Genomic DNA, 27,722 nt, shown 5'->3' with positions numbered 1-27,722 from the left:
TGTGCCCCATGTAACTCCCCCAACTCCTCCTACTGACCCCCCTCAAATCACACGCTGGGGCAGAGACGCAGAATGTGATACATCTCATAATCTGTGCACCATGTAACTCCCCCCAACTCCTCCTACTGACACCCCGCAAATCACACGCTGGGGCAGAGACGCAGAATGTGATACATCTCATTATAATCTGTGCACCATGTAACTCCCCCAACTCCCCCTACTGACACCCCTCAAATCACACGCGGGGGCTGAGACGCAGAATGTGATACATCTCATTATAATCTGTGCACCACGTAACTCCCCCAACTCCACCTACTGACACCCCTCAAATCACACGCTGGGACAGAGACGCAGAATGTGATACATCTCATTATAATCTGTGCACCATGTAACTCTCCCCAACTCCTCCTACTAACACCCCTCAAATCACACGCTGGGGCAGAGACGCAGAATGTGATACATCTCATGCTAATCTGTGCACCATGTAACTCTCCCCAACTCCACCTACTGACACCCCTCAAATCACACGCTGGGACAGAGACGCAGAATGTGATATATCTCATTATAATCTGTGCACCATGTAACTGTCCCCAACTCCTCCTACTAACACCCCTCAAATCACACGCTGGGGCAGAGACGCAGAATGTGATACATCTCATTATAATCTGTGCACCATGTAACTCCCCCCAACTCCTCCTACTGACACCCCTCAAATCACACGCTGGGACAGAGACGCAGAATGTGATACATCTCATGCTAATCTGTGCCCCATGTAACTCCCCCAACTCCTCCTACTGACCCCCCTCAAATCACACGCTGGGGCAGAGACGCAGAATGTGATACATCTCATAATCTGTGCACCATGTAACTCCCCCCAACTCCTCCTACTGACACCCCGCAAATCACACGCTGGGGCAGAGACGCAGAATGTGATACATCTCATTATAATCTGTGCACCATGTAACTCCCCCAACTCCCCCTACTGACACCCCGCAAATCACACGCTGGGGCAGAGACGCAGAATGTGATACATCTCATTATAATCTGTGCACCATGTAACTCCCCCAACTCCCCCTACTGACACCCCTCAAATCACACGCGGGGGCTGAGACGCAGAATGTGATACATCTCATTATAATCTGTGCACCACGTAACTCCCCCAACTCCACCTACTGACACCCCTCAAATCACACGCTGGGACAGAGACGCAGAATGTGATACATCTCATTATAATCTGTGCACCATGTAACTCTCCCCAACTCCTCCTACTAACACCCCTCAAATCACACGCTGGGGCAGAGACGCAGAATGTGATACATCTCATTATAATCTGTGCCCCATGTAACTCCCCCAACTCCTCCTACTGACACCCCACAAATCACACGCTGGGGCAGAGACGCAGAATGTGATACATCTCATTATAATCTGTGCCCCATGTAACTCTCCCCAACTCCTCCTACTGACACTCCTCAAATCACACGCTGGGGCAGAGACGCAGAATGTGATACATCTCATTATCTGTGCACCATGTAATTCCCCCCAACTCCTCCTACTGACACCCCTCAAATCACACGCTGGGGCAGAGACGCAGAATGTGATACATCTCATTATAATCTGTGCACCGTGTAATTCCCCCCAACTCCTCCTACTGACATCCCTCAAATCACACGCTGGGGCAGAGACGCAGAATGTGATACATCTCATTATAATCTGTGCACCATGTAACTCCCCCCAACTCCTCCTACTGACTCCCCTCAAATCACACGCTGGGGCAGAGACGCAGAATGTGATATATCCCATTATAATCTGTGCACCTCGTAACTCCCCCAAACTCCTCCAAAATTAAAGGAAAATGCTCCTAAATTGCCTTGATAGGTAGAGCTCTAAATGTGTTAATCCCAGAGCAGGGCGTTGCCCAGCACTACAATAACAAGCATTTAAACAGCAAAGTACACAGTGAGCGGTATTTAAATAACCTTACACTTATTTCGGGGGTACCAGCACATCGTGCTGTACAGGATCTTACAAACACATTTGATTTCGAAGGCTCTGCTTGGTGTGCGAGAGAGGAGAGAACAGAAGCAAAGATAAAACGAGCTGAACACCTCTGCTGGGAGCTTATTCCATGACTCCACTACCCTTTCTGTGAGGAAGTACATCCTCAATTTTCCTTCCAACCCTCCCACTTCAGAGACCGACTTTCTGTTCCAGCTCTTTTCTCTCTCTGGAACTTTGTTGAAACACGTTATGTATTTGCAAGTTTAAAATTGCCATAATTAAAGCTGCAGTTCAGTCTATATCCTGCATGTGGGTTTCTTTAATAAATCAGTTCTGTAGTAAGAAAAAATACTTTTAGCATTTTCTGTTTTTAAAAAAACAACTTTGAAAGACCAATTTTCTTGTATTCTATTTTAAAAGCCATTTGCTAAGGCACTGCCCCTTCATGTCCTGTCACAAGCCCTGGCACACCCCTTTGTCAGCCCTGCCCTCCCTCTAGCACATGTCAGTGCAGGAGTGCTCATGAATATTCATGAGCTTCCACTGAGAGACAAGCAGAAGAAAAACAGATCCCTTCACTAATTATGTCACCAAATTTCGACCTATCAATACACGGAGAACGATTTGACCTGCAGCTATACAGTTCTTTAGGTAATTAGAGATTGCACACATGAAACTATTGAAGTAAAAAAATAAATTAAAAAAAAAAGACGGAACTGCAGCTTTAAGGAGCATGAAGGGGGAAATGTAAATATGAGTGTGGGACGCAGATAATATAAACCTGTCCATACTTGGTGGTGCAGGAAGTTATACAGGGGGAACAGTGGCTTTAAAAAGTAGTGGTACTGTGTCTGCTTTAAACAAGATGGGGATTTAGAAGGAATTGGGACGGAGCTTTGGATTTTAGGGAGAGGTTTTGGTGAAATAAATACTTTCTTTCAAAAGAACGTAGAATCGGAAGTTTACAAAATAAAAAGCAGTGGTACTCAGTACCCTTAGTATTAGCGCACTTTCACCTTTGGAGTTCTGCTTCTTTGTTCCATGGAACAGAACGGGCGATGGGGCCAGATTCACTAAGGGTGCGAAGCATGACCTCACCGAAATTAAGGTGCTTAGCACCATTTAGTGAACCTGGGTCTAAGGTGGCAAGCTCCCGTCAGTTCTTTGTGGTCACTCAATCAAAGTCTAGTGTTTTTTAACCCCTCAGCTGCTCCCTACCGCTATACGCGGCAGCGCGTGCATTAGAGAGGGAGAACGGCCCATACTGTGAGTGTCTCGCCAATCCCGCTCCCTGGCAAAGGGATAAAGGAGTAGATGTGTCGGCCCTACACCAAGCCAGGATCAGACCGAGACCCCAGCGGCAGTAAAGTGGGGTACCAGGTGATGGGGGGGGGGAGAGGGAGCACCCTTCTCCTTTAAATCCATTAGGACCCCTCCGTTTCCTGACCGCGGCACGTGAACCCCGACAGCACCCGCAGACCTGGCTTGTTGGATTTTAGAAGCAGGGTAACGGTTTCTCGGAGCAGGGCCCGGCTCCGGCCTTTTATAGGCATGTCTGGGAAGGAATGGGCCGCTTACATGAAACCCCCCTTTTTATAATAGATCGCAGGACAGCCTTTCACACAGCACGCACGTCTCTGTGCGTCTCGCAGGCGGCTGGAAATAGGTTTATCGGAGATACCATCACATGTTTCAGATTATCCCCGGCGCTGGCCGTTTCCAGCAGAAATGATAGATTATTGTCCAACTGAGGTATTAACCCAAACGTGGGCAACTCCAGTCCTCATGGGCCGCCAACAGGGCAGGTTTTCAGGATATCTCTGCTTCAGCATAATCAGTGGCTCAGTCAAAGGCTGCGCCACTGATTGAGCCGTCTGTGCTGAAGCAGGGACTGATTGAGTCGCCTGTGCTGAAGCAGGGACTGATTGAGTCGCCTGTGCTGAAGCTGGGACTGATTGAGCCGCCTGTGCTTAAGCAGGGACTGATTGAGCCGCCTGTGCTGAAGCTGGGACTGATTGAGTCACCTGTGCTGAAGCAGGGACTGATTGAGCCCCCTGTGCTGAAGCAGGGATATCCTGAAAACCTGTGCTGTTGTGGCCCTAGCCTAGAGGACTGGAGTTGCCCAGCCCTGCTCTACATAACCTCAAAATAGACATTTGAGCAGCCGGACCCCACAGCTGAGAAACATGACCCGGACCATTCGGACCCTGACCCCCGAGTGACCAAACCACTTTAGTAATATGGCTGGATCACAATCCCAAAGGCTTCAACACCCACGCAGGTGGTTGGGCCAAATACACGACTGACCGTTGTTATATCCACTGGACGGATTCCTCTAAGTATCCCCGTGTTAGGGGAGCTCACAGCGCCCTGCAGAGGGAAGATTCCAAACCCCAGTACAGGATGGACACTGAAAGTCTGACCTCTGAACCCTCTGTACAGACAGCTGACCGAAAGCTGCAGAGATCCCCCAATATTCTCTCCAGCGCTCATCATTATCTGATGTTACGCAGAATATATTTACAGTATAACAAACTAGACACAGGAATCCCTCATTATAAACACTTCCCAAATGCCCCAACGTATACACACACACACAAATACACACACATAAATATGTACACACACACACAAATACACACACACACACAAATATGTACACACACACAAACATACACACACACACACACACACACACACAAATATGTACACACACAAATACACACACACACACATATATAAATATACACACATAAATATACATATAAATATACACACAAATATATAAATATACACACATATAAATACACATATAAATATACACACACATAAATACACATATAAATATACACACAAATATGTACACATATATAAATACACACACATATATACACATATATAAATACACACACACATATATACACATATATAAATGTGTACAGTATATATATACACACACATAAATAAACACACACAGAAATACATACATACACACACACACATAAATAAATAAACACACACAGAAATACATACATACACACACACACATAAATAAACACACACAGAAATACATACATACACACAAATATATAAACATATACAGACACCCTTCATTAAAAGCATAACCCCTTAGCTATAAACACAGTTGCCAAACAGCCCATTCCAAAAAAAACCATTTATTATCCTGGGGTAACATTGCCAGACCTGGGGGTTACTCATTAAACTACAATAGTGCCGATCGGTCAACTACCGCACGGAAACTGAAACAGTAGTTTCCCACCGATCGGAACTATCGCAGTTTCATGAAAAAAAACCCATGGGTGACATATATATACGCGACGTATATCGTACACACGTGTACGTGTTAGCACTGCAGCAGGGGGAGTTAGGGCTTGTATAGGGATACGTGGTATATATGGACACAGTATACATGTCAGAATAATATCCCTCTTAATTCTAAGTGCAGGACACGCCAGTCCTCGGAAGCGAACGCGCCACGACTCAAGTGAATAGATTTACAGTTGCTATACTTGAGTAGAAAGTATACGCTGCTATAAAGCCAAAAGCAAGCAATAAAATGCAAGCGCACAACGTGAGCACACTATATCCCACACTAAAGCTTCTCCCAATACTAAGGCGCTATATACAGTGTGTGTGTATACATGTATACACACACACAAATATATATATACAGTATATAAATATATATATTGGGTGACAATGGGGAAATGGGGAAAGACAGGGATGCAGACCTGTCTAAGACATGCAAATGAACATACAGTAATATTTACAGTTGCTATATATATATATATTTACACACACCTCAATATACAGAGTCAGACGGCACTTCCATAAGCAAAGGTGTATAGGTAGGTGCAAGTCCCATAAATAAGTATAAGGTAACGATACTGTGTAGATACCACGAAATCAGGAGGCCGCACTCAGTTCCGAAACAGGTAACGTGTGTATTGGGGAAACAAGGCACAGAATTCCTACGTTTCTACCCTGAGGAAGGTCCCGTTTTGGGGGACCGAAACGTTGGAATTTTGTGCCTTGTTTCCCCAATACACACGTTACCTGTTTCAGAACTGAGTGCGGCCTCCTGATTTGGTGGTATCTACACGTTATCATTGATAGATATATATATATATATATATATATATATATCTATCACACATATGTAAAAAAAAAATAAAAAGAACTGTATAGGCACTCAATATAATTATACAAAAATCTTTATTTAATCGGATGTTTCGGTTAAAGAAAGATGTTTATATATTTATATTGAGTACCTATACAGTTTTTCTAATTATACAAATTGCTTTGAAGTAGTTTGTTGAATAGGAGAACAAACAATGATTATCTTTACCTCACCCACAGGAGTGACTGAGATCACTTGATGTATATATATACAGTATATACGCTGCACAAATTGTCTTCATATAACTAAGTGGGAATTTATAACTTTTTTTTTAAAGTCTTCTAACCCAGGGGTTCTCAACTTCAGTCCTCAAGCCCCCATCTCCCTCCAACAGGTCAGGTTTTCAGGATATCCCAGCTTCAGCGCAGGTGGCTCAATCAGAGGTTCAGTCAAAGACAGGGCCTCTGATTGAGCTGTGCTGAAGCAGAGACTGATTGAGCCAGTGACTGATTGAAGCAGTGACATCCTGAAAACCAGATCTGTTGGGAGGGTGAGGGGTGAGGGGGGGGGGGAGCTTGAGGACTGAAGTTGAGCGCCCCCCTGTCCTAACTCAACCTTTTATTAACATCTTTGTGGATCTTTACTTCTACTCCATGTACTGTATGCAGCAGGCACGAGATCACCAGGACAGGCAATAAGTGCATGAAAGGGGTCACTGCCCCGCAGAGCTGACAATCTAAGTGTGCATGGATCAGTGCTATGTATCTGTACATTATTCCATACATGGTGGTCCTGTACGGTGTACGTTGCCCGTGTTGTACCCATATATAGCCAAGGGATATAGCTGCCGCCGCTCTCTGTATACAGGAGGATTACATTAAATAATAACAGTCCTTCATTCACTTGTCAGCGGACCGGCGCCAGAGCGGGCTAATTAACCCCGCATGCGCCAGGCGATCACGGAACATGTTGCAATCACACGTGGCTTGTCACAGCGTCACCGTTCACAAGCCACACAGGTGCCACCCCTGAATGTAATGAGAAGCTGGGGTCTCGACGGTAACCCCATTCCCTGCTACAGGCTGCTGATAACGCAACTCCTGCAGACCCGCTCAGCGGTGATGAGTATTAGACACCAGGTCACAGTGACACAAACTTGGAACCCAGAAGCAACAGTGTCTCTCAGCCGGTGTCACCGCGCTGTCCCCTGTATCACACACAGTGCCTCTCAGCCGGTGTCACCGCGCTGTCCCCTGTATCACACACAGTGCCTCTCAGCCGGTGTCACCGCGCTGTCCCCTGTATCACACACAGTGTCTCTCAGCTGGTGTCACCGCGCTGTCCCCTGTATCACACACAGTGTCCCGGTGTCACCGCGCTGTCCCCTGTATCACACAGCAGTGCCTCTCAGCCGGTGTCACCGCGCTGTCCCCTGTATCACACAGCAGTGTCTCTCAGCCGGTGTCACCGCGCTGTCCCCTGTATCACACAGCAGTGCCTCTCAGCCGGTGTCACCGTCCTGTCCCCTGTATCACACAGCAGTGTCTCTCAGCCGGTGTCACCGCGCTGTCCCCTGTATCACACACAGTGTCTCTCAGCTGGTGTCACCGCGCTGTCCCCTGTATCACACACAGTGTCTCTCAGCTGGTGTCACCGCGCTGTCCCCTGTATCACACACAGTGTCTCTCAGCTGGTGTCACCGCGCTGTCCCCTGTATCACACAGCAGTGCCTCTCAGCCGGTGTCACCGCGCTGTCCCCTGTATCACACACAGTGTCCCGGTGTCACCGCGCTGTCCCGAATCACACAGCAGTGTCTCTCAGCCGGTGTCACCGCGCTGTCCCCTGTATCACACAGCAGTGTCCCGGTGTCACCGCGCTGTCCCGAATCACACAGCAGTGTCTCTCAGCCGGTGTCACCGCGCTGTCCCCTGTATCACACACAGTGTCCCGGTGTCACCGCGCTGTCCCCTGTATCATACAGCAGTGTCTCTCAGCCGGTGTCACCGCGCTGTCCCCTGTATCATACAGCAGTGTCTCTCAGCTGGTGTCACCGCGCTGTCCCCTGTATCATACAGCAGTGTCTCTCAGCCGGTGTCACCGTCCTGTCCCCTGTATCACACACAGTGTCCCGGTGTCACTGCGCTGTCCCCTGTATCACACAGCAGTGTCTCTCAGCCGGTGTCACCGTCCTGTTCCCTGTATCACACAGCAGTGTCTCTCAGCCGGTGTCACCGTCCTGTCCCCTGTATCACACACAGTGTCCCGGTGTCACCGCGCTGTCCCATGTATCACACAGCAGTGTCTCTCGGCCGGTGTCACCGCCCTGTCCCCTGTATCACACACAGTGTCCCGGTGTCACCACGCTGTCCCCTGTATCACACACAGTGTCTCTCGGCCGGTATCACCGCGCTGTCCCCTGTATCACACAGCAGTGTCTCTCAGCCGGTGTCACCGTCCTGTCCCCTGTATCACACACAGTGTCCCGGTGTCACCGCGCTGTCCCCTGTATCACACACAGTGTCTCTCAGCCGGTGTCACCGCGCTGTCCCCTGTATCACACAGCAGTGTCTCTCAGCTGGTGTCACCGCGCTGTCCCCTGTATCATACAGCAGTGTCTCTCAGCCGGTGTCACCGTCCTGTCCCCGGTATCACACAGCAGTGTCTCTCAGCCGGTGTCACCGTCCTGTCCCCTGTATCACACACAGTGTCCCGGTGTCACCGCGCTGACCCCTGTATCACACACAGTGCCTCTCAGCCGGTATCACCGCGCTGTCCCCTGTATCACACAGCAGTGTCTCTCAGCCGGTGTCACCGCGCTGTCCCCTGTATCACACAGCAGTGCCTCTCAGCCGGTATCACCACGCTGTCCCCTGTATCATACAGCAGTGTCTCTCAGCCGGTGTCACCGCGCTGTCCCCTGTATCACACACAGTGTCTCTCAGCTGGTGTCACCGCGCTGTCCCCTGTATCACACACAGTGTCCCGGTGTCATCGCGCTGTCCCCTGTATCACACAGCAGTGCCTCTCAGCCGGTGTCATCGCGCTGTCCCCTGTATCACACACAGTGTCTCTCAGCTGGTGTCACCGCGCTGTCCCCTGTATCACACACAGTGTCTCTCAGCTGGTGTCACCGCGCTGTCCCCTGTATCACACACAGTGTCCCGGTGTCATCGCGCTGTCCCCTGTATCACACACAGTGCCTCTCAGCCGGTGTCACCGCGCTGTCCCCTGTATCACACACAGTGTCCCGGTGTCACCGCGCTGTCCCGAATCACACAGCAGTGTCTCTCAGCCGGTGTCACCGCCCTGTCCCCTGTATCACACAGCAGTGTCTCTCAGCCGGTGTCACCGCGCTGTCCCCTGTATCACACAGCAGTGTCTCTCAGCTGGTGTCACCGCGCTGTCCCCTGTATCATACAGCAGTGTCTCTCAGCTGGTGTCACCGCGCTGTCCCCTGTATCACACAGCAGTGTCTCTCAGCCGGTGTCACCACGCTGTCCCCTGTATCACACAGCAGTGTCTCTCAGCCGGTGTCATCGCGCTGTCCCCTGTATCACACACAGTGTCTCTCAGCTGGTGTCACCGCGCTGTCCCCTGTATCATACAGCAGTGTCTCTCAGCCGGTGTCACCGTCCTGTCCCCGGTATCACACAGCAGTGTCTCTCAGCCGGTGTCACCATCCTGTCCCCTGTATCACACACAGTGTCCCGGTGTCACCGCGCTGTCCCCTGTATCACACAGCAGTGTCTCTCAGCCGGTGTCACCGCGCTGTCCCCTGTATCACACACAGTGTCCCGGTGTCACCGCGCTGTCCCCTGTATCACACACAGTGTCTCTCAGCCGGTGTCACCGCGCTGTCCCCTGTATCACACACAGTGTCTCTCAGCCGGTGTCACCGCGCTGTCCCCTGTATCACACAGCAGTGCCTCTCAGCCGGTGTCACAGCGCTGTCCCCTGTATCACACAGCAGTGTCTCTCAGCCGGTGTCACCGCGCTGTCCCCTGTATCACACAGCAGTGTCTCTCAGCCAGTGTCACCGCCCTGTCCCCTGTATCACACACAGTGTCTCTCAGCCGGTGTCACCGCGCTGTCCCCTGTATAACACAGCAGTGTCTCTCAGCCGGTGTCACCGCACTGTCCCCTGTATCACACACAGTGTCCCGGTGTCACCGCGCTGTCCCCTGTATCACACACAGTGTCCCGGTGTCACCGCGCTGTCCCCTGTATCACACAGCAGTGTCTCCCAGCCGGTGTCACCGCGCTGTCCCCTGTATCACACACAGTATCCCGGTGTCACCGCGCTGTCCCCAGTATCACACAGCAGTGTCTCCCAGCCGGTGTCACCGCGCTGTCCCCTGTATCACACACAGTGTCCCGGTGTCACCGCGCTGTCCCCTGTGCTTCTCTGTATCACACTGGATACTGTACAGATCTATGCTGCATACTAATTATTAACACTGGAGCAAAATACACAGACACTTTGCAACTGCCACTCCATATACCTTCCTATTCGTACACACCAGTATACAGTAAAGCATATATACACACACACACACACACACACACACACACACACACACACACACACACACACACACACACACACACACACACACACACACACACACACACACACACACACACTTTTAGCATTGCCCTATGGGAATGATAGACACGCACATGGAATGATACATATTTTATATACCACCTGCCTAATTCATCTGTTATAGTTTTCGATACATGTGTGCACTTTGGCACTTAAAGAGTTACACTTTCTAAATATAGCAACAACAGAAAAGCATATGGGAAATACCATGAGTACACAGACAGCACCTGTGCTCTGCTCGCAGGGAGTGCACTCATGTGAGCGGGTGCCCACTTTCTAACTAACACTGCCTGGAAATAGGGAAGGATTTATTCACATGTTCCAGCTGCCACAGATATATACCATACCCACAGTATCATGTGTGTATGTGTCCTCTGCCACATACATGCCATACCCACAGTATCATGTGTGTATTTCCTCTGCCACATATATATACCATACCCACAGTATCATGTGTGTATTTCCTCTGCCACATATATATACCATACCCACAGTATCATGTGTATATGTCCTCTGCCACATATATACCATACCTACAGTATCATGTGTGTATGTCCTCTGCCACATACATGCCATACCCACAGTATCATGTGTGTATGTCCTCTGCCACATATATATACCATACCCACAGTATCATGTGTATATATGTCCTCTGCCACATACATGCCATACCCACAGTATCATGTGTGTATATGTCCTCTGTCACATATATGCCATACCCACAGTATCATGTGTATATATGTCCTCTGTCACATATATACCATACCCACAGAATCATGTGTATATATGTCCTCTGCCACATATATACCATACGCACAGTATCATGTGTGTATGTCAGCTGCCACATATATACCATACCCACAGTATCATGTGTGTATGTCCTCTGCCACATATATATATACCATACCCACAGTATCATGTGTATATACAGTATGTCCTCTGCCACATACATGCCATACCCACAGTATCATGTGTGTATATGTCCTCTGTCACATATATGCCATACCCACAGTATCATGTGTATATATGTCCTCTGTCACATATATACCATACCCACAGAATCATGTGTATATATGTCCAGCTGCCACATATATACCATACGCACAGTATCATGTGTATATATGTCATCTGCCACATATATACCACCCCACTCCTGGGCAGGGCATTCTAGCACCCACAGTAACACACAAACACACACACACACATATATATATCTTGATATGTTGGCATCACTAGCATTGATACCCAGGATTTCAGATTAACCCCTTAGATGGCACCATTGGTAGCAAAGGGGTTACATTTGACACCCCTCATGCCGTAGAGACCCACAGAGTACTCACCTTGAGCCCAGGCTGGGCACAGCACTCCCAAAACTGCCATCCACAGCCAGATCTGCCTGCACCCTCCAGACATCCTTCCTATTATAATCCGCAGAGTCCCCCCTCCCCACACACAGATGGGACCCCCAAAGTCCCTCTATGAAGGGGGTCAGGGTGCTCTGTATGGGGGATGCCAGTTATCCCCTAATCCAAATCAGGTGGGCTATGAAGCTTCCACGTTGCCCCCTGTGTCCAGGTTGGGGGGGGGGGTCCTCTCAGATCTGTGGGTGCCCCTCCATACCCAGGGCAGTGAAGTTCAATCCACAGGGGTGCACATGTGTAGCAGGAACCCTTCCCAGATCTGCCTGCCCAGGCTCCTCAGCAGAAAGTTTCTGTGCCCCTGCACCCCAGGGTGGGCATGGCACTGGATGCCAAGTTCCCCTGCTTGTCTTTGCAGTGCTCAGCCCTTGGGGCAGCTGGTGAGAGATGCCCCCCCACCCCCTGGCTCTGTGCTTGCTGCCACTCTCTTGTCTCCCCTGGCTGCCCCTCTTGCACAGGCTTGCAGCCTCACTGCTGGATGGTGAGCAGGGGAATGCTGCTGGAGAGGAGACAGGAGCTGGGATAAAGGGAGGGGGAGAGGGAGGCAGGGAGGATGAGGAGGAGGGAGGAGAGAGGAGAGCAGCAGGGAGAGGGACAGCACCACCAAGCGGCCACACAGGGACATGCCAGCCTCAGCACACACACACACACACACACACCACACACACACACTGCCCTGGAGAGCTCACAATCTCCCCCCCCTGCCCTGAAGAGCTTACAATCTAATTAATTTATTGGGGGACTTTGTAGGAATTAATATGTATTTCAACCGTTTCATGATCTGTACAGTGACTAATCTTTCCTTTGTACACCATGGGGGGGGGGGGGAGGGGGGAGGGGGGTGTCCGGAGGTGTATGTCCATAAGATGTGTGTCCGGAGGTGTGTGTCCATAAGATGTGTGTCCGGAGGTGTGTGTCCGGAGGTGTGTGTGTGTCCGGAGGTGTGTGTGTGTCCGGAGGTGTGTGTGTGTACGGAAGTGTGTGTGTCCGGAAGTGTGTGTGTCCGGAGTTGTGTACCGGGGGTTGGTGTCCAGAGTTGTGTGTCCGGGGGTGTGTGTCCGGAGTTGTGTGTGTCTGGCAGTGTGTGTCCGGAGGTGTGTGTCCGGAGTTGTATGTCCATAAGATGTGTGTCCGGAGGTGTGTGTGTACGGAGGTGTGTGTGCGCGGAGGTGTGTGTCCGGCGGTGTATGTCCATAAGATGTGTGTCTGGGGGTGTATGTCCGGAGGTGTGTGTGTGTGCGGAGGTGTGTGTGTGCGGAGGTGTGTGCCCGGGGGTTTGTACCGGGGGTGTGTACCGGGGGTTGGTGTCCGGAGTTGTGTACCGGGGGTTGGTGTCCGGAGTTGTGTGTGCGGAGGTGTGTGTCCAGAGTTGTGTGTCCGGAGGTGTGTGTCCGGCAGTGTGTGTCCGGAGGTGTGTGTCCGGAGTTGCATGTCCATAAGGTGTGTGTCCGGAGTTGTGTGTCCGGAGGTGTATGTCCGAAGGTGTGTGTGTGCGGAGGTGTGTGTGCGGAGGTGTGTGTCCGGAGATGTGTGTGTCCGGAGGTGTGTGTGTGCGGAGGTGTGTGTGTGCAGAGGTGTGTGCCCGGAGGTGTGTACCCGGAGGTGTGTACCGGGGGTGTGTACCGGGGGTTGGTGTCCGGAGTTGTGTACCGGGGGTTGGTGTCCGGAGTTGTGTGTGCGGAGGTGTGTGTCCAGAGTTGTGTGTCCTGAGTTGTGTGTCCTGAGTTGTGTGTCCGGAGGTGTGTGTCCGGAGTTGTATGTCCATAAGGTGTGTGTCCGGAGTTGTGTGTCCGGAGGTGTGTGTGTCCGGAGGTGTGTGTGTGTGCGGAGGTGTGTGCGGAGGTGTGTGTCTCTAGGTGTGTGTCCGGGGGGGGGGGTGTCCGGGGGTGTGTGTGCGGAGGTGTGTGTGCAGGAGGTGTGTGTCCGGCAGTGTATGTGCAGGAGGTGTGTGTCCGGAGTTGTATGTGTCTGGAGGTGTGTGTCCGGAGTTGTATGTGTCTGGAGGTGTGTGTCCGGAGTTGTATGTGTCTGGAGGTGTGTGTGCGGCGGTGTGTGTCCAGCAGTGTATGTGCAGGAGGTGTGTGTCCGGAGTTGTATGTGTCCGGCGCTATGTGTCTAGACTGTATATATATATACATATATTTATTTCTTTTCAGCCCAGTTGCTGGGCAGAAAAAGAGAAGGCTAGTTCCTGAAATCCTCCCCTAAAGCAGGGGGGGAGGCGCAAACCATTTTCTTTGCACCCCCCTCCCACCCCACTATCTTTACCTGCTCACGCCACCCCTCTTACCTTCTCTCCGGCATGACGTCACGGCGCCAGAAGCCGGCTGAGAGACGGTGAGAGGGAGTTACAGAGACCTCGCACGCTCCCCCTCCCCCCCAGAAATCTGCCCCCCACTTTGCGCACCCCCTGCCCTGAAGGGTTGATCTTCTAGAACCTTCTAGAAGGGAATAACTGACCAATCACTGAGCTGAGGGATTTGCCACATAGAATTGGTTACTACTGATAAATTACATGAAATTAGCTACAACTAGGAACTGTAAGGGATTTAACCCATTAACTCCCTGTAGGGACCAGGACTCGCTAGGAATACTTTTAGCATGATCCCAAAGGTGTTACATATATATATTAAACGCCGTGTGAGATGTGGAAAGCTCTGAACTCTCCTGCGGGTCCCCAAAGGTATCACAGCTCTGCATCGGATCTAATCCTATAACCCTGTGACCTCCGGGATATAATCCTATAACCCCGTCACCTCCGGGATATAATCCTATAACCCCGTCACCTCTGGGATATAATCCTATAACCCCGTGACCTCCGGGATATAATCCTATAACCCCGTGACCTCCAGGATCTAATCCTATAACCCTGTGACCTCCGGGATATAATCCTATAACCCCGTGACCTCCAGGATCTAATCCTATAACCCTGTGACCTCCGGGATATAATAATAACCCTGTGACCTCTGGGATATAATCCTATAACCCCGTCACCTCCGGGATATAATCCTATAACCCCGTGACCTCCAGGATCTAATCCTATAACCCTGTGACCTCCGGGATATAATCCTATAACCCCGTGACCTCCGGGATATAATCCTATAACCCTGTGACCTCCGGGATATAATCCTATAACCCCGTGACCTCCGGGATATAATCCTATAACCTCGCGACCTCTGGGATATAATCCTATAACCCTGCGACCTCTGGGATATAATCCTATAACCCCGTGACCTCCGGGATATAATAATAACCCTGTGACCTCCGGGATATAATCCTATAACCCCGTGACCGTCTTTTACTCCCAGATATTATTGTTGGAAGCCTGTGTAGCATTAACTCTCTAATCCCCCTGGGGAACTAGCCTCACCAGGGCCAGATTTAACTCCTTCCCTGCCGGGAGAGCCTGCCCTGCGGGACGCTTGGGGCCGGTTCTGTAATGGATTGCGCCTGCGTCTCTGCACCTGTGGAGGGTTTATCGAGCTTCACGCCTGACAAGGAAGCTGTTTATTATATTACAGATAATAACATTTTAATAGCTGTATATTTAAAGCTGGAGCACCTCCATTTACTGTAATTATTCACCCGGGCCCGGTATGTGCCTGCGGGGCGTTCTGCAATCAGAGCCCCGGGATAAGAAGTAATGGAGGGCAAATATATATATATATAAATAGCCAAAACAATTTATAGTAAAGAAACGCGACTGAATAAGGAACGAGGCGGAGAAATGGCCTTTATACCACCCCTGGAGCCGGCAGAATCACGGTAAGGGAAGTTGAGGTTTCATTTAAATGCCTGGGGGAAGAGCGCGGGGCCTCTGCAACCGCCCACGCCCCCCCAGAAAAATCTCGTGCCCCCCCCCACTTTGCGCACCCCTGCTGTACATCAGGGGTGCACAAACTTTTCTCCCTGCACCCTCCCCCACCCAGAAAATCTCACCCCCCCAACCCCCCCCCCCCAGTTTGCGTACCCCTGCTGTAGATCATGCACCATTGTAAGGTCTGAGCCACTGATTGAGGCACCTGTGCTGAAGCAGGGATATCCAAAAAAGATGGCCTGTTGGTGGCCTGAGTTTCAGACCTCTGCTATAAATGCTGGCCTTATAGGGCCGAAGTAACCAGCAGGCCTATCTCACACCTGACACATTACTCACTAATTTGCTGTTAGGACGGTTAGATATAGATCTCCTTAAAAGCTTTCCACGTTCCCTCGCTCTTGTGATGTCTAAGCAGCCGGATTCCCTCGTGTCCCCGGCTACAGAATCGATATGTCCTATTTCTGTGAGTCCCTAGATCCTGACAACCCCCTCCCCGCCCGTCACTATAATACCCCCCGGCCCCATACACTAGGGGCAGTATGGTTTGCAAACAGGACCGGCTAAGTCTGCTAACCTGCACAGTGTTACTGGGGGGGTACAAAGGACCACTTCTTTCTTATTTACAAACCCCTAAATAGTGGCCCCTACTTTTCTCTTCTGCAACTTGACATGCCGAGCCCAGGAAGGTGACCCGCTGCTCCTGAGACCAGGAAGGTGACCCGCTGCTCCTGAGCCCAGGAAGGTGACCCGCTGCGCCTGAGACCAGGAAGGTGACCCGCTGCTCCTGAGCCCAGGAAGGTGACCCGCTGCACCTGAGACCAGGAAGGTGACCCGCTGCGCCTGAGCCCAGGAAGGTGACCCGCTGCGCCTGAGCTCAGGAAGGTGACCCGCTGCTCCTGAGCCCAGGAAGGTGACCCGCTGCTCCTGAGCCCAGGAAATTGACCCTCTGCACCTGAGCCCAGGAAGGTGACCCGCTGCGCCTGAGCCCAGGAAGGTGACCCGCTGCTCCTGAGCCCAGGAAGGTGACCCGCTGCTCCTGAGACCAGGAAGGTGACCCGCTGCTCCTGAGACCAGGAAGGTGACCCGCTGCACCTGAGCCCAGGAAGGTGACCCGCTGCACCTGAGCCCAGGAAGGTGACCCGCTGCTCCTGAGCCCAGGAAGGTGACCCGCTGCACCTGAGACCAGGAAGGTGACCCGCTGCGCCTGAGCCCAGGAAGGTGACCCGCTGCTCCTGAGCCCAGGAAGGTGACCCGCTGCTCCTGAGCCCAGGAAGGTGACCCGCTGCTCCTGAGCCCAGAAGGTGACCCGCTGCGCCTGAGCCCAGGAAGGTGACCCGCTGCACCTGAGCCCAGAAGGTGACCCGCTGCGCCTGAGACCAGGAAGGTGACCCGCTGCGCCTGAGCCCAGGAAGGTGACCCGCTGCTCCTGAGCCCAGGAAGGTGACCCGCTGCTCCTGAGACCAGGAAGGTGACCCGCTGCACCTGAGCCCAGGAAGGTGACCCGCTGCTCCTGAGCCAAGGAAGGTGACCCGCTGCTCCTGAGCCCAGAAGGTGACCCGCTGCGCCTGAGCCCAGGAAGGTGACCCGCTGCACCTGAGCCCAGAAGGTGACCCGCTGCGCCTGAGCCCAGGAAGGTGACCCGCTGCTCCTGAGCCCAGAAGGTGACCCGCTGCGCCTGAGCCCAGGAAGGTGATCCGCTGCTCCTGAGCCCAGGAAGGTGACCCGCTGCACCTGAGCCCAGAAGGTGACCCGCTGCGCCTGAGCCCAGGAAGGTGACCCGCTGCGCCTGAGACCAGGATGGTGACCCGCTGCTCCTGAGCCCAGGAAGGTGACCCGCTGCACCTGAGACCAGGAAGGTGACCCGCTGCTCCTGAGCCCAGGAAGGTGACCCGCTGCACCTGAGACCAGGAAGGTGACCCGCTGCTCCTGAGCCTAGGAAGGTGACCCGCTGCTCCTGAGCCCAGGAAGGTGACCCGCTGCACCTGAGACCAGGAAGGTGACCCGCTGCTCCTGAGCCCAGGAAGGTGACCCGCTGCGCCTGAGACCAGGAAGGTGACCCGCTGCTCCTGAGCCTAGGAAGGTGACCCGATATCCAGAACATATTGCTTCCAGATGATATTGCGCCGGGTGTAGATAATTACCCCCCAGTTTCCTGGCAGCGTGTGCCGAGCAGAGCAGGTGTCCGACTAATTAGGGGGGAGCAGATTTTCCGACGCAGAAACCGGCACACATGGAAAAATTATTTTTTAAACAGATTACATTACTTAAAAACTATTATAATGGTATTTGTCTAATAGCGTCCCCATTTATGCTGCATTATTGATTTATTTCAGTTTCCTAATATAACACAAACTCTCCCCTATCGCTCGCCCACCCTCTCTCCATTCTCTATCCCTCTGCTTCCCAATTCTCTCCCTCCCCTCATTCTGTCTTTTCCCCATTCTCTCCCTCCCTCCATTCACCCCTGCCTCTTCTCTCTCTCCCCTCATTCTCCATCTCCCTTCCCCCATTCTCTCGCCCCACTCCCTCACCCATTCTCTCTCCCCTCTCCCTCACCCATTCTCTCTCCTCCTCTCCCTCCCTGTTCTGTGCTGATTAAACGTGGGAAGTACCTCTCACCACTTCCTAATACACAGGGATGTGTACCTCTCACCCCCTTCTAATACACAGGGACACATACCTCTCACCCCATCCTAATACACAGGGACATATACCTCTCACCTCCTCATAAGACACAGGGACACATACCTCTCACTCCCTCCTAATACACAGGGACATATACCTCTCACCCCCTCCTAATACACAGGAACATATACCTCTCACCCCCTCCTAATACACAGGGACACATACCTCTCACCCCCTCCTAATACACAGGGACATATACCTCCCACCCCGTCCTTCCGCTTGCTCAGAGATATCAGACATACCCATAGAGTTACACTGGAAGTACAGTATATACTGTGTGAACAATGGGAGGAACATTCTCACACTTTGAATTGTATGTGCAACAGAATTCTCAAACATCTCACTTCCTGCATCTAAAGGGCAAAGGGTGCTGCACGTAAATGTTCTATTTCTCTCTCTCCCCCTCCCCCTCTCATTCTCCCTCTCCCCTTCTCTCTCCCCCCCTCTCTCTCTTTCCCTCTCTCTCCCCCTCCCCCCTCTCTCTCTCGCTCCCTCTCTCCCCCTCTCTCTCTCGCTCTCCCTCTCTCCCCCTCTCTCTTTCTCCCCCTCTCTTTCTCTCACTCCCTCCCCCCTCTCTCTTTCCCCCTTTCTCTCTCCCCCTCTCTCTCTTCCCCCCCTCTCCCCCTCTTTCTCTCTCGCTCTCTCCCCCCTCTCTCTCTCTCTCTGCCACCCTCTCTCTCTCTCTCGCTCTCTCCCCCTTCTCTCTTTCCCTCTCTTCTCTCCCCCCCCCCTCTCCCCCCCCCTCTCCCCCCCCTCTCCCCCTCGCTCTCTCCCCCTCTCGCTCTCTCCCTCTCTCTCTCCCCCTCTCTTTCTCTCTCGCTCTCTCCCCCCCTCTCTCTCTCTCTCTGCTGCACACTCAGAATTAAGTTACAGAGGGTGTCTGTATTAGATAGAAAAATGGTCTAATTATCTTCACCAGACAAAATGAACACAAATTAGAGGGTGTTCATCGACTCACAACACACAGGAGCTCGACCTTTTGGTCCCCAAATGGACCTTCTTCAGGGGTGACCGAAACGTCGGGCTCCTGTGTGTTATGAGTCGATGAACACCCTCTATTGTGCTTTCATTTTGTCTGGTGCAGATAATTAGACCATTCTGGTCTCTTCTTCAAGTTTATTTATATATATATACTTCTGTCAGTCTCTCCTTCGCCCCAATAAACGGAGGTACGTAATTCCTCGCGTTCTCCGGAAGGTGGGCGCAAGATGTTAGTCGGGCCCTAATTCCCGGTGATCTCTGTAGGAACACGAGAGCTACACAAAAAAAAAAAGCAAATGCACCAATTAAGGTGAAGAAGAAAAAGAGCGAGGGAGAGAGCAAGAGAGAGGGAGAGAGCAAGAGAGAGGGAGAGAGCGAGAGAGTGGGAGGGAGAGGGAGACGATCACGACAGATTTCAAGAGAGAAGTCAGACTTTTAGGCAGCGAACGCAGGAATTCAGTCTGTTCTCATTATCTCCTGCGCGGTGTCACTCTATGAAAGGGACCACACTCCCCCCTCACCCGCCCCAGCCCCCACCCCCATCCTTGTCATCTCCTCTCCCAAAACAGGCACCAACATCAAACCGGTAACCCCTTTCCTGTCTGGAATGGCTTCCAAATATGAAAACATCTTCAAGACACTTAATGCATGGGATGCTCAACTCCAGGCCTCAAGACACCCGCCCCCAAAGGGGTTAGGTTTTCAGGATATCCCTGCTTCAGCACAGGTGACTCAATCCGTGGCTCAGTTGAAGAGCCTGCTTCAGCACGGGTGGCTGAATCAGATTGAGCCAAACAGTGCAGAAGCAGAGATATCCTGAAAACCTGCCCTGTTGAGGGGCCCTTGAGAACTGGAGTTGTTGACTGAGCCGCTAATTGAGCCACCTGTGCTGAAGCAGTGATATCCTGAAAACTTGACCTGTTGGGAGGGGGGGGGGGGTGTTTTGAGAACCTCTGACAATATAAACAGCTGTACAGCATGCTTCAGGCAGTACAGGAGTTAACGGTGTACCAAGGGCGGTAGCTGTTAACCCCTCCTTGGACACTCAATTGCAGACCCCTTGGGGCAGTAATGGGGTAACTAGCTGCTGCCCTACATACACAATCACCTTTTAAAGATTAAATGTATATGTACAGTCACAAGTTTATACAGTGTGTGTGTGTATATATATATATATATATATATGTTTGTGTGTGTGTGTGTGTGTGTATATATATATATATGAAAAAATCACACTCAGTTGGCACACTGTAAACAATAGTAAGATGCTGATGCTTGCCCCATATGCACATGTAAAAAGTAGATTTTACCAGATTGGAGTCCGGAAAAAACGAGACAGCACACAGTCCAGTAGTTCCAATAAAGCTATATTCAGAGTAACATGGCACCACCTCCAACGTTTCGGTCATCTGAACGTGACCTTCCTACTGGACTGTGTGCTGTCTCGTTTTTTCCGGACTCCAATCTGGTAAAATCTACTTTTTATATATATATATATATAAATATGGTTTTGAAGCAAAAGGTGACACTGTGTGCCCATTCGCATGTCATTTCCCAGAATCATACAGGAATATTTGCTATATATATATATATCTGTGCTTTCCTTATCTAATCTATTTTTGCTTTGTCTCTTGATAAAGGAGCGCTGGCAGTTAAAGGGTTATATACGCAGAACTGTCTTGCCCAGATAAGGCAGTGATTGGTATGGTACAGTAGGGAGGTTCAGACTGCAGGGATCGCAGGGCCAGTCTGTTAGATTATTGATCATTTGTAACAGGCACTTAATGACCACAGCTCTGCTCCGACTATTCCCAGCGCAGGAAAACTTCCCCTGTGCTCTTGTGGGCCACACAGCAAAGTACAGTGTGTGACACCTCCCACTCCAGCACTGAGAGAGTTAAGTACACAGGCATCAGGGACAGACACCTTTCACCTCGTAATACACAGGCATCAGAGACACATACCTCTCACCCCTTCTTAATACAGAGGGGGGGGGGGGTAGAGGTCAACTCTCACTCCGTCCCAATACACAAACATCAGACATACCTCTCACTGCCTTCTAATACACAGACATCAGTGACACATATCTCTCACCCCCTCCTAATACACAGACATCAGGAACACACACACACCCCTCCTAATACACAGACATCAGGGACACATACCTCTCAACTCCTCCCAATACACAGACATCAGGGACACCTACCTCTCACCCCCTCCTAATACACAGACATCAGGGACACATACCTCTCACCCCCTCCTAATACACAGACATCAGGGACACGTACCTCTCACCCCTCCTAATACAGACACCAGGGACACGTACCTCTCACCCCCTCCTAATACACAGTACTTAGGCCTGTATCCCACATGTTATTTCTGAGCACTGCAGTCTCCCAGTGACCCTGCTCACCGTGGGACATCTCTTTATACCCCATTCCTCCCCCCCTCCGCGTGATGAAACAGGTGAGCGCTGCACAGACCGACGTGCATCTGATTGGACATCAAGTCTTTTATTAACCCCGCTGGCACTCGCAGTGTCCGTGCATTCATCACAGCTCATCTTGGGGATGGTGGGTGAATTTCAAATAGGGGCGGTTGGACCGAGGCCAGCATACAATGGTCTTAACCCCTGCACTGCTACATAGCAAATGTACACACACACACACACACCTATATCTTATACATTCTATCCATCCCAGTAACATATTCCACTGGGAATTTCTCTAGTGTTGTTCCAGGAGAAGCAGAAGTCAGAGGAGTCCGTAAGGAATCTCAACACACTACCCATGGGATTTCACCAGCGACAAAGGAAAGGGTTCTCTACAGTAAGGGCAGTTACAGTGTGGGATTCATTACCCATAGAGACTGTGATGGCAGATACAATAGAGTTGTTAAAAAATAAATAAAAGGTTGGACACCTTTTTAGATGGGAAAGGTATACAGGGATATACCAAATAAGTATACATGGGAAGGATGGTGATCCAGGGATTAATCCGATTGTCAATTCTTGGAGTCAGGAAGGAATTAATTTTTCCCCTTATTGGAGTTTTTTGTTTGCCTTCCTCTGGATCAATAAGTAAGTATAGATATAGGATAAAGTATCTGTTGTCTAAATTTAGCATAGGTTGAACTTGATGGACGCAGGTCTTTTTTTCAACCTTATCTACTATGTAACTATGTAACTATGTAATATGTAACTATATGTAACTATGTAACAGAGCAGGAGTGGACAACTGCAGTCCTCAGGGGTCACCAACAGGTCAGGTTTTCAGGATATCCCTGCTTCAGCATTGGTGACTCAATCAGTCCCAGCTTCAGCACAGGTGGCTCAATCAGTCCCTGTTTCAGCACAAGTGACTCAATCAGCCCCTGCTTCAGCACAGGTGGCCCAATCAGTCCCTGCTTCAGCACCGGTGGCTCAATCAGTGGCTCGATTGAGCCACTGATTGAGCCACCTGTGCGGAAGCAGGGATATCCTGACAACCTGACTTGTCGGTGGCCCTTGAGGACTGGAGTTGGCCGTCCCTGACAGACGCTGCCTGTCACAGGTATATTTTAGCGCAGATTTGCCGACAAAATAACGACTTTGCCCTTTGATACACAGAGCCCAACCTGTTTTTACTGGGGCTTCGGCGCCAGATACGTACGATTCGGAAATCCTGTGGAGTTACAGCCCAGAGAGCATGTCGCTGCATCAACCCTGCTCATTATAACCCTGCATCAAAGCACAGCCAATAAACCATCTCTTTGACACTTGTGCGGCTCACACTGTAACACTTTCCCCTTCCAGCTCTTACCTCTTCAGAACTTGGAACTATTTCATTTATTTTGGGGGGGGGGGGGGCAATAAGGACTCGGTCACACGGATGCAGACTGTAAGCTCTTATGGGGCAGGATTTATTTGGGGTCTCTGTCCCAACGCATAGAAAAGAAGCCTGTTAATAAGGCCTCCTACATGTCAGGCCGAGCCGGTAGGCTCATATCACCTGGGAGCTGGTGGAGTTTTATTGAGGGGAGAAAGTAGAAATAAAATACAAATGAATTTGGCTCATCCTATTATAATCCGAGTCACGTAAATCCTCCCTGATGATTCAGATAACCGCTCCCTATTTAAGCACGGAAGAGCAACCACTTCAGAGGACAGTACACTAACACTTCCACGCTCCGTAGATTTGACAGGTAAGTAGGCCTACGGTTATTAGAGCTTAGAGTCTAACAGGGCATGGAGACCCTTTGTGGGACGAGGTGGGAGTTTGGAGGTTCCAATTGCCTTAGGATGAGGGTCTCCGCAATGCATGCTGGTTCTTGTAGTTCTCCCGCACTTTGGGGTCAGTGCATTAAACTGCCCTGGTTCCCCCAATCTACACGATCGCTGCCTAATGAATAACCCCCCCCCCTCCCCCCTTTAGCTCGATATTCCTTGCACCTTACACCAGCCCCGGTTCCTGGGGTCTATACATAATGAATCAGACTGTAATAACCAGCAGTGAGGAGTTCAAAGAGCCCCAGCGGAAGGAGGGGGTCCGGTAACCATGTAACGCAGGGTCACCCCCCGACCTTTCCGTTCTGCGCAATGGGACAAACCCTTTGTTAATTACCCAGGAGGTCCCTGGAGCTCACCCGATCAATATTTATGTGGGGAGCAAGACAGCTTGACATCCCCACGCCGTGTCGACGGGCTGGTAGAATCAGTCCTCATTATATGGTACCGTACACACAGAAAGAAAAAAAAAAACACTTCTGCATTAACACCTTCACCGCAAGAAAGTGGACTGGTCTCTGAAGTGGGAGATCCTGTTACTGCATGTGTAATCGTGGGCCTATCACCTCCTCCCTTTGCGGGTCTAATCCTGCGCGTATTCGCAATCTGCCATGTGTGTACAGAGCGTCGTCAATCAAACATTACTGCCCTCTGAAGTGGGAGATGGCTCCTTCTCAGGAGAGGTGCTGAAGAGTTGCTGAGCATGGGAGGGTCCTCAACTTCCTGTATCGGCCGATAGGGGCCCCTGACCCGAGACAGATGTCCTGCTTTTCCGTCAGTGAACAGTGTACATATCTAAATGTGTTCAAATCAAGCACAGTATCGCTACTTTTTGAAGTATCTTTAAATATTGTATACAGTATATAGAGCGGGGTGGGGGGGGGGGGGTAACTCCAGTCCTCAAAGACTGCCAACAGGTCGTGTTTGCAGGATATCCCTGCTTCAGCACAGGTGGCTCAATCAGTACTGAGCCACCTGTGCTGAAGCAGGGATATCATGAAAACCAGACCTGTTGGTGGCCCTTGAGGATAGGTGCTGCCCACCCTTGATATAAACTAAGCAATGTGGATGGAGACTGCTGTCCATGGTACTTAAACTCAAATAAGGATCTGGCAGTTACAGCCAAAGGCGCAGAGAGAGGTTATCTGGCAGCACAAGGATTCGTGTGTCACAAAGTTCTACACAAACACACACAACTCTCACTGAGTTCCCATTGAGAGAGGGCATGAGAGAGATAGGAGTGAGGGGGGGAGGGGAATAAAGAGAGAGTTGGGATAAAGAGAATGGGGGAGAGAAAGAGGAGAGGGGAGAAATAGAGAGAGGAGATAATGAGAGGGGGGGAAAAGACAGGAAAATAAACTGGTAAAATGATGAAGGGGGAGAGGTGACAGAAAGAGAGAGGAAATAACAGGACTGGAAAATGAGGGGGAGAACAAGTGTGAGGAGGAAAATAGTGGAATGGGAAAAATGAGGGAGAGAGGAGATGGAAACAAAAGTTAGTGTGAGGGACAAAGAAAAACAGCAAGAAGGGAACATGAGAGAATGAAAAGAAGAATGAAAAGTGTGAAGGAGGGAGAGAGAAAGAAGGGAGGATGAGAGAGAAGGGAAATAGATGGAGGGAAGGAGAGAAAGAAGGGAAATAGATGGAGGGAAGGAGAGAAAGAAGGGAGTGTGAGAGAGGAAGGAGAGAGAAGGCAGGATGAGAATTAAATAAGGAGAAGGAGGGAGAGAGAAAGAAGGAGGGAGAGAGTAGGAGGGAGTTGGAGGGAGAGAAATAATTAGAGAGGATGGAGAGAAGAAGGGAGGGAGAGAGAAAGAGGGAGAATGAAGGACGGGGGAGAGAGGAGGGAGAAAGGGGTAGGGAGAGAGATGGAGGAAGAGAGAAGGAGGGAGAGAGGAGAAAAGTGCAGGTAAAAAAACAGTAAGTTCAATCACATTTGTAAAGGGCACGATTTACAAATCCGTCACATATTCTGTGAGGTTGGGATTTACGGATTAGCCTGTAATACTTAGGCAGCTTTTTGTAATGAATCAGCGAGCAGCAGTCAGCCTGGGAAAGCAGGCGGGAGGGAGGATGCTGGCCCGGGCTGCCTTTCAGTCTCCTTGCGGCTTTCTGATCTGGGCAGCCCGTGGAATCACTCATTGGGTTGTTGGCAGGGGTAACACAGTCAGCCTGGCGTGGACGTGTCCAGGATGGGGCTGGCTTTTATTGCACCATCTAAGACAGGGGGGCTCAACTCCAGTCCTCAAGCCCTCCCAACAGGCCAGGTATTTCTGATATCCCTGCTTCAGCACAGGTGGCTCACTCAGTCGCTCAGTCAAAGACTGGGCCTCTGATTGAGCCACGTGTGCTGAAGCAGGGACTGATTGAGCCACGTGTGCTGAAGCAGGGACTGAATGAGCCACCTGTGCTGCAGCAGGGACTGAACGAGACACCTGTGCTGGAGCAGGGACTGAACGAAACACCTGTGCAGAAGCAGGGACTGGTTGAGCCACCGGTGCTGAAGCAGGGATATCCTGAAAACCTGACCCGTTGGGAGGGGAGGGGGCTTGAGGACTGGAGTTGAGCCCCCCTGTTCTGAGAAATAAAGAATGGGGAATCAGTTTCTCTTTCTTAGCCTCTCCGGGTTTTTATTGATGGGGAATTACAGGAGGAGTTATAGGGAGCGGTTACAGGAGGAGTTATAGGGAGAAGTTACAGGAGGAGTTATAGGGAGAAGTTACAGGAGGAGTTATAGGGAGAAGTTACAGGAGGAGTTATAGGGAGCGGTTACAGGAGGACTTATAGGGAGCGGTTACAGGAGGACTTATAGGGAGCGGTTACAGGAGGAGTTATAGGGAGCGGTTACAGGAGCTGCTTGACACAGTAGTTATAGAGGGGTGCATGAAAGCAGGTTTTTAACTAAGTCACTATATTGTTAGTGCCTTTTTAACTCCAATCTACCACAATAGGACCAAATCATTAATACAGTAATATATTTCAGATTTTGGGACCTGCTGGATGCAGCTGTAACTGATTTCCTCTCTCTTTGTCAGTGAGAAACCCAAATAGCCAGCGTCATATATCCAACTCAAACTCCAGACCCACACCCAAGACCAGCATGGGCGACCTGTCATACAGTATATCCCATTCCATGGGCGGCTTTGAATATCGGTTTGCTGATTTTCGCGAGTCGGTACATTGATATTGCTCATATTAATGTCAAATCCCATTAGAATTCAGCTCCTTTCTCACACCCGCATGTGTCAAAATAACCACAAAATTGTTATTTCATTCCATTTACAGCTAATAATTCCAGAACTAGCTCAGTGACATTTCCCGTTTGATGTCTGTTTTAAGCCGAACATAACTTTTGCCGAGATGTAAAGTAATTGACACGGAATTTAGGCCGTCCTCCGCTTGTAAATAATTTCACAAATGCCATTTTTTTGATCATTTGACACACAGGGTTGGCTGGATGTTGCTAATTCTCCGCCGGGTGTGTCTGTGACGAGTCTAATCGTGTGTCAGAGACGCTCAGAGGATCATTTTATATGCAAAAGGCCAGAAAATCGGTGAAAATCAAAAAATTTCTGATGCTTCATGGAAATGTCAGGGCAAAATCCACTAATTAATCCTTTTACTGCCAATGTACGAGGCTTCTTACAATGGCCTAACGTATATGTATATATATATATATATATATATATATATATATATATATATATATATTATTTATATAGTGCTCACAGTGTACTCAGTGCTTTACAAAGACAACACAGTACAGGGAATTATAATACAATAAGCACAATAAAGTCAGACAATAGGAAA

The 27,722-nt window shown here is 50.3% G+C and overlaps 1 protein-coding gene across 1 annotated transcript in view; it reads right to left on the bottom strand.

Annotated features, from left to right (window-relative positions):
- LOC142472879 (protein sidekick-2-like) overlaps positions 1-12,644 on the bottom strand; it is a 330,609-nt gene extending 317,965 nt beyond the window's left edge. The window contains 1 exon segment of the mRNA XM_075580078.1: positions 12,087-12,644. Coding sequence (XP_075436193.1) covers positions 12,087-12,159 — 73 coding nt within the window. The 5' untranslated portion in view covers positions 12,160-12,644.
- Between the last annotated feature and the right edge of the window lie 15,078 nt (positions 12,645-27,722).

The sequence above is a fragment of the Ascaphus truei genome, chromosome 22 (genome assembly GCF_040206685.1).
Source record: "Ascaphus truei isolate aAscTru1 chromosome 22, aAscTru1.hap1, whole genome shotgun sequence".
Classification (NCBI taxonomy): Eukaryota; Metazoa; Chordata; class Amphibia; order Anura; family Ascaphidae; genus Ascaphus; species Ascaphus truei.
Note: the sequence above shows the minus strand (reverse complement) of the source record. Positions and strands in the feature narration are given on the sequence as shown.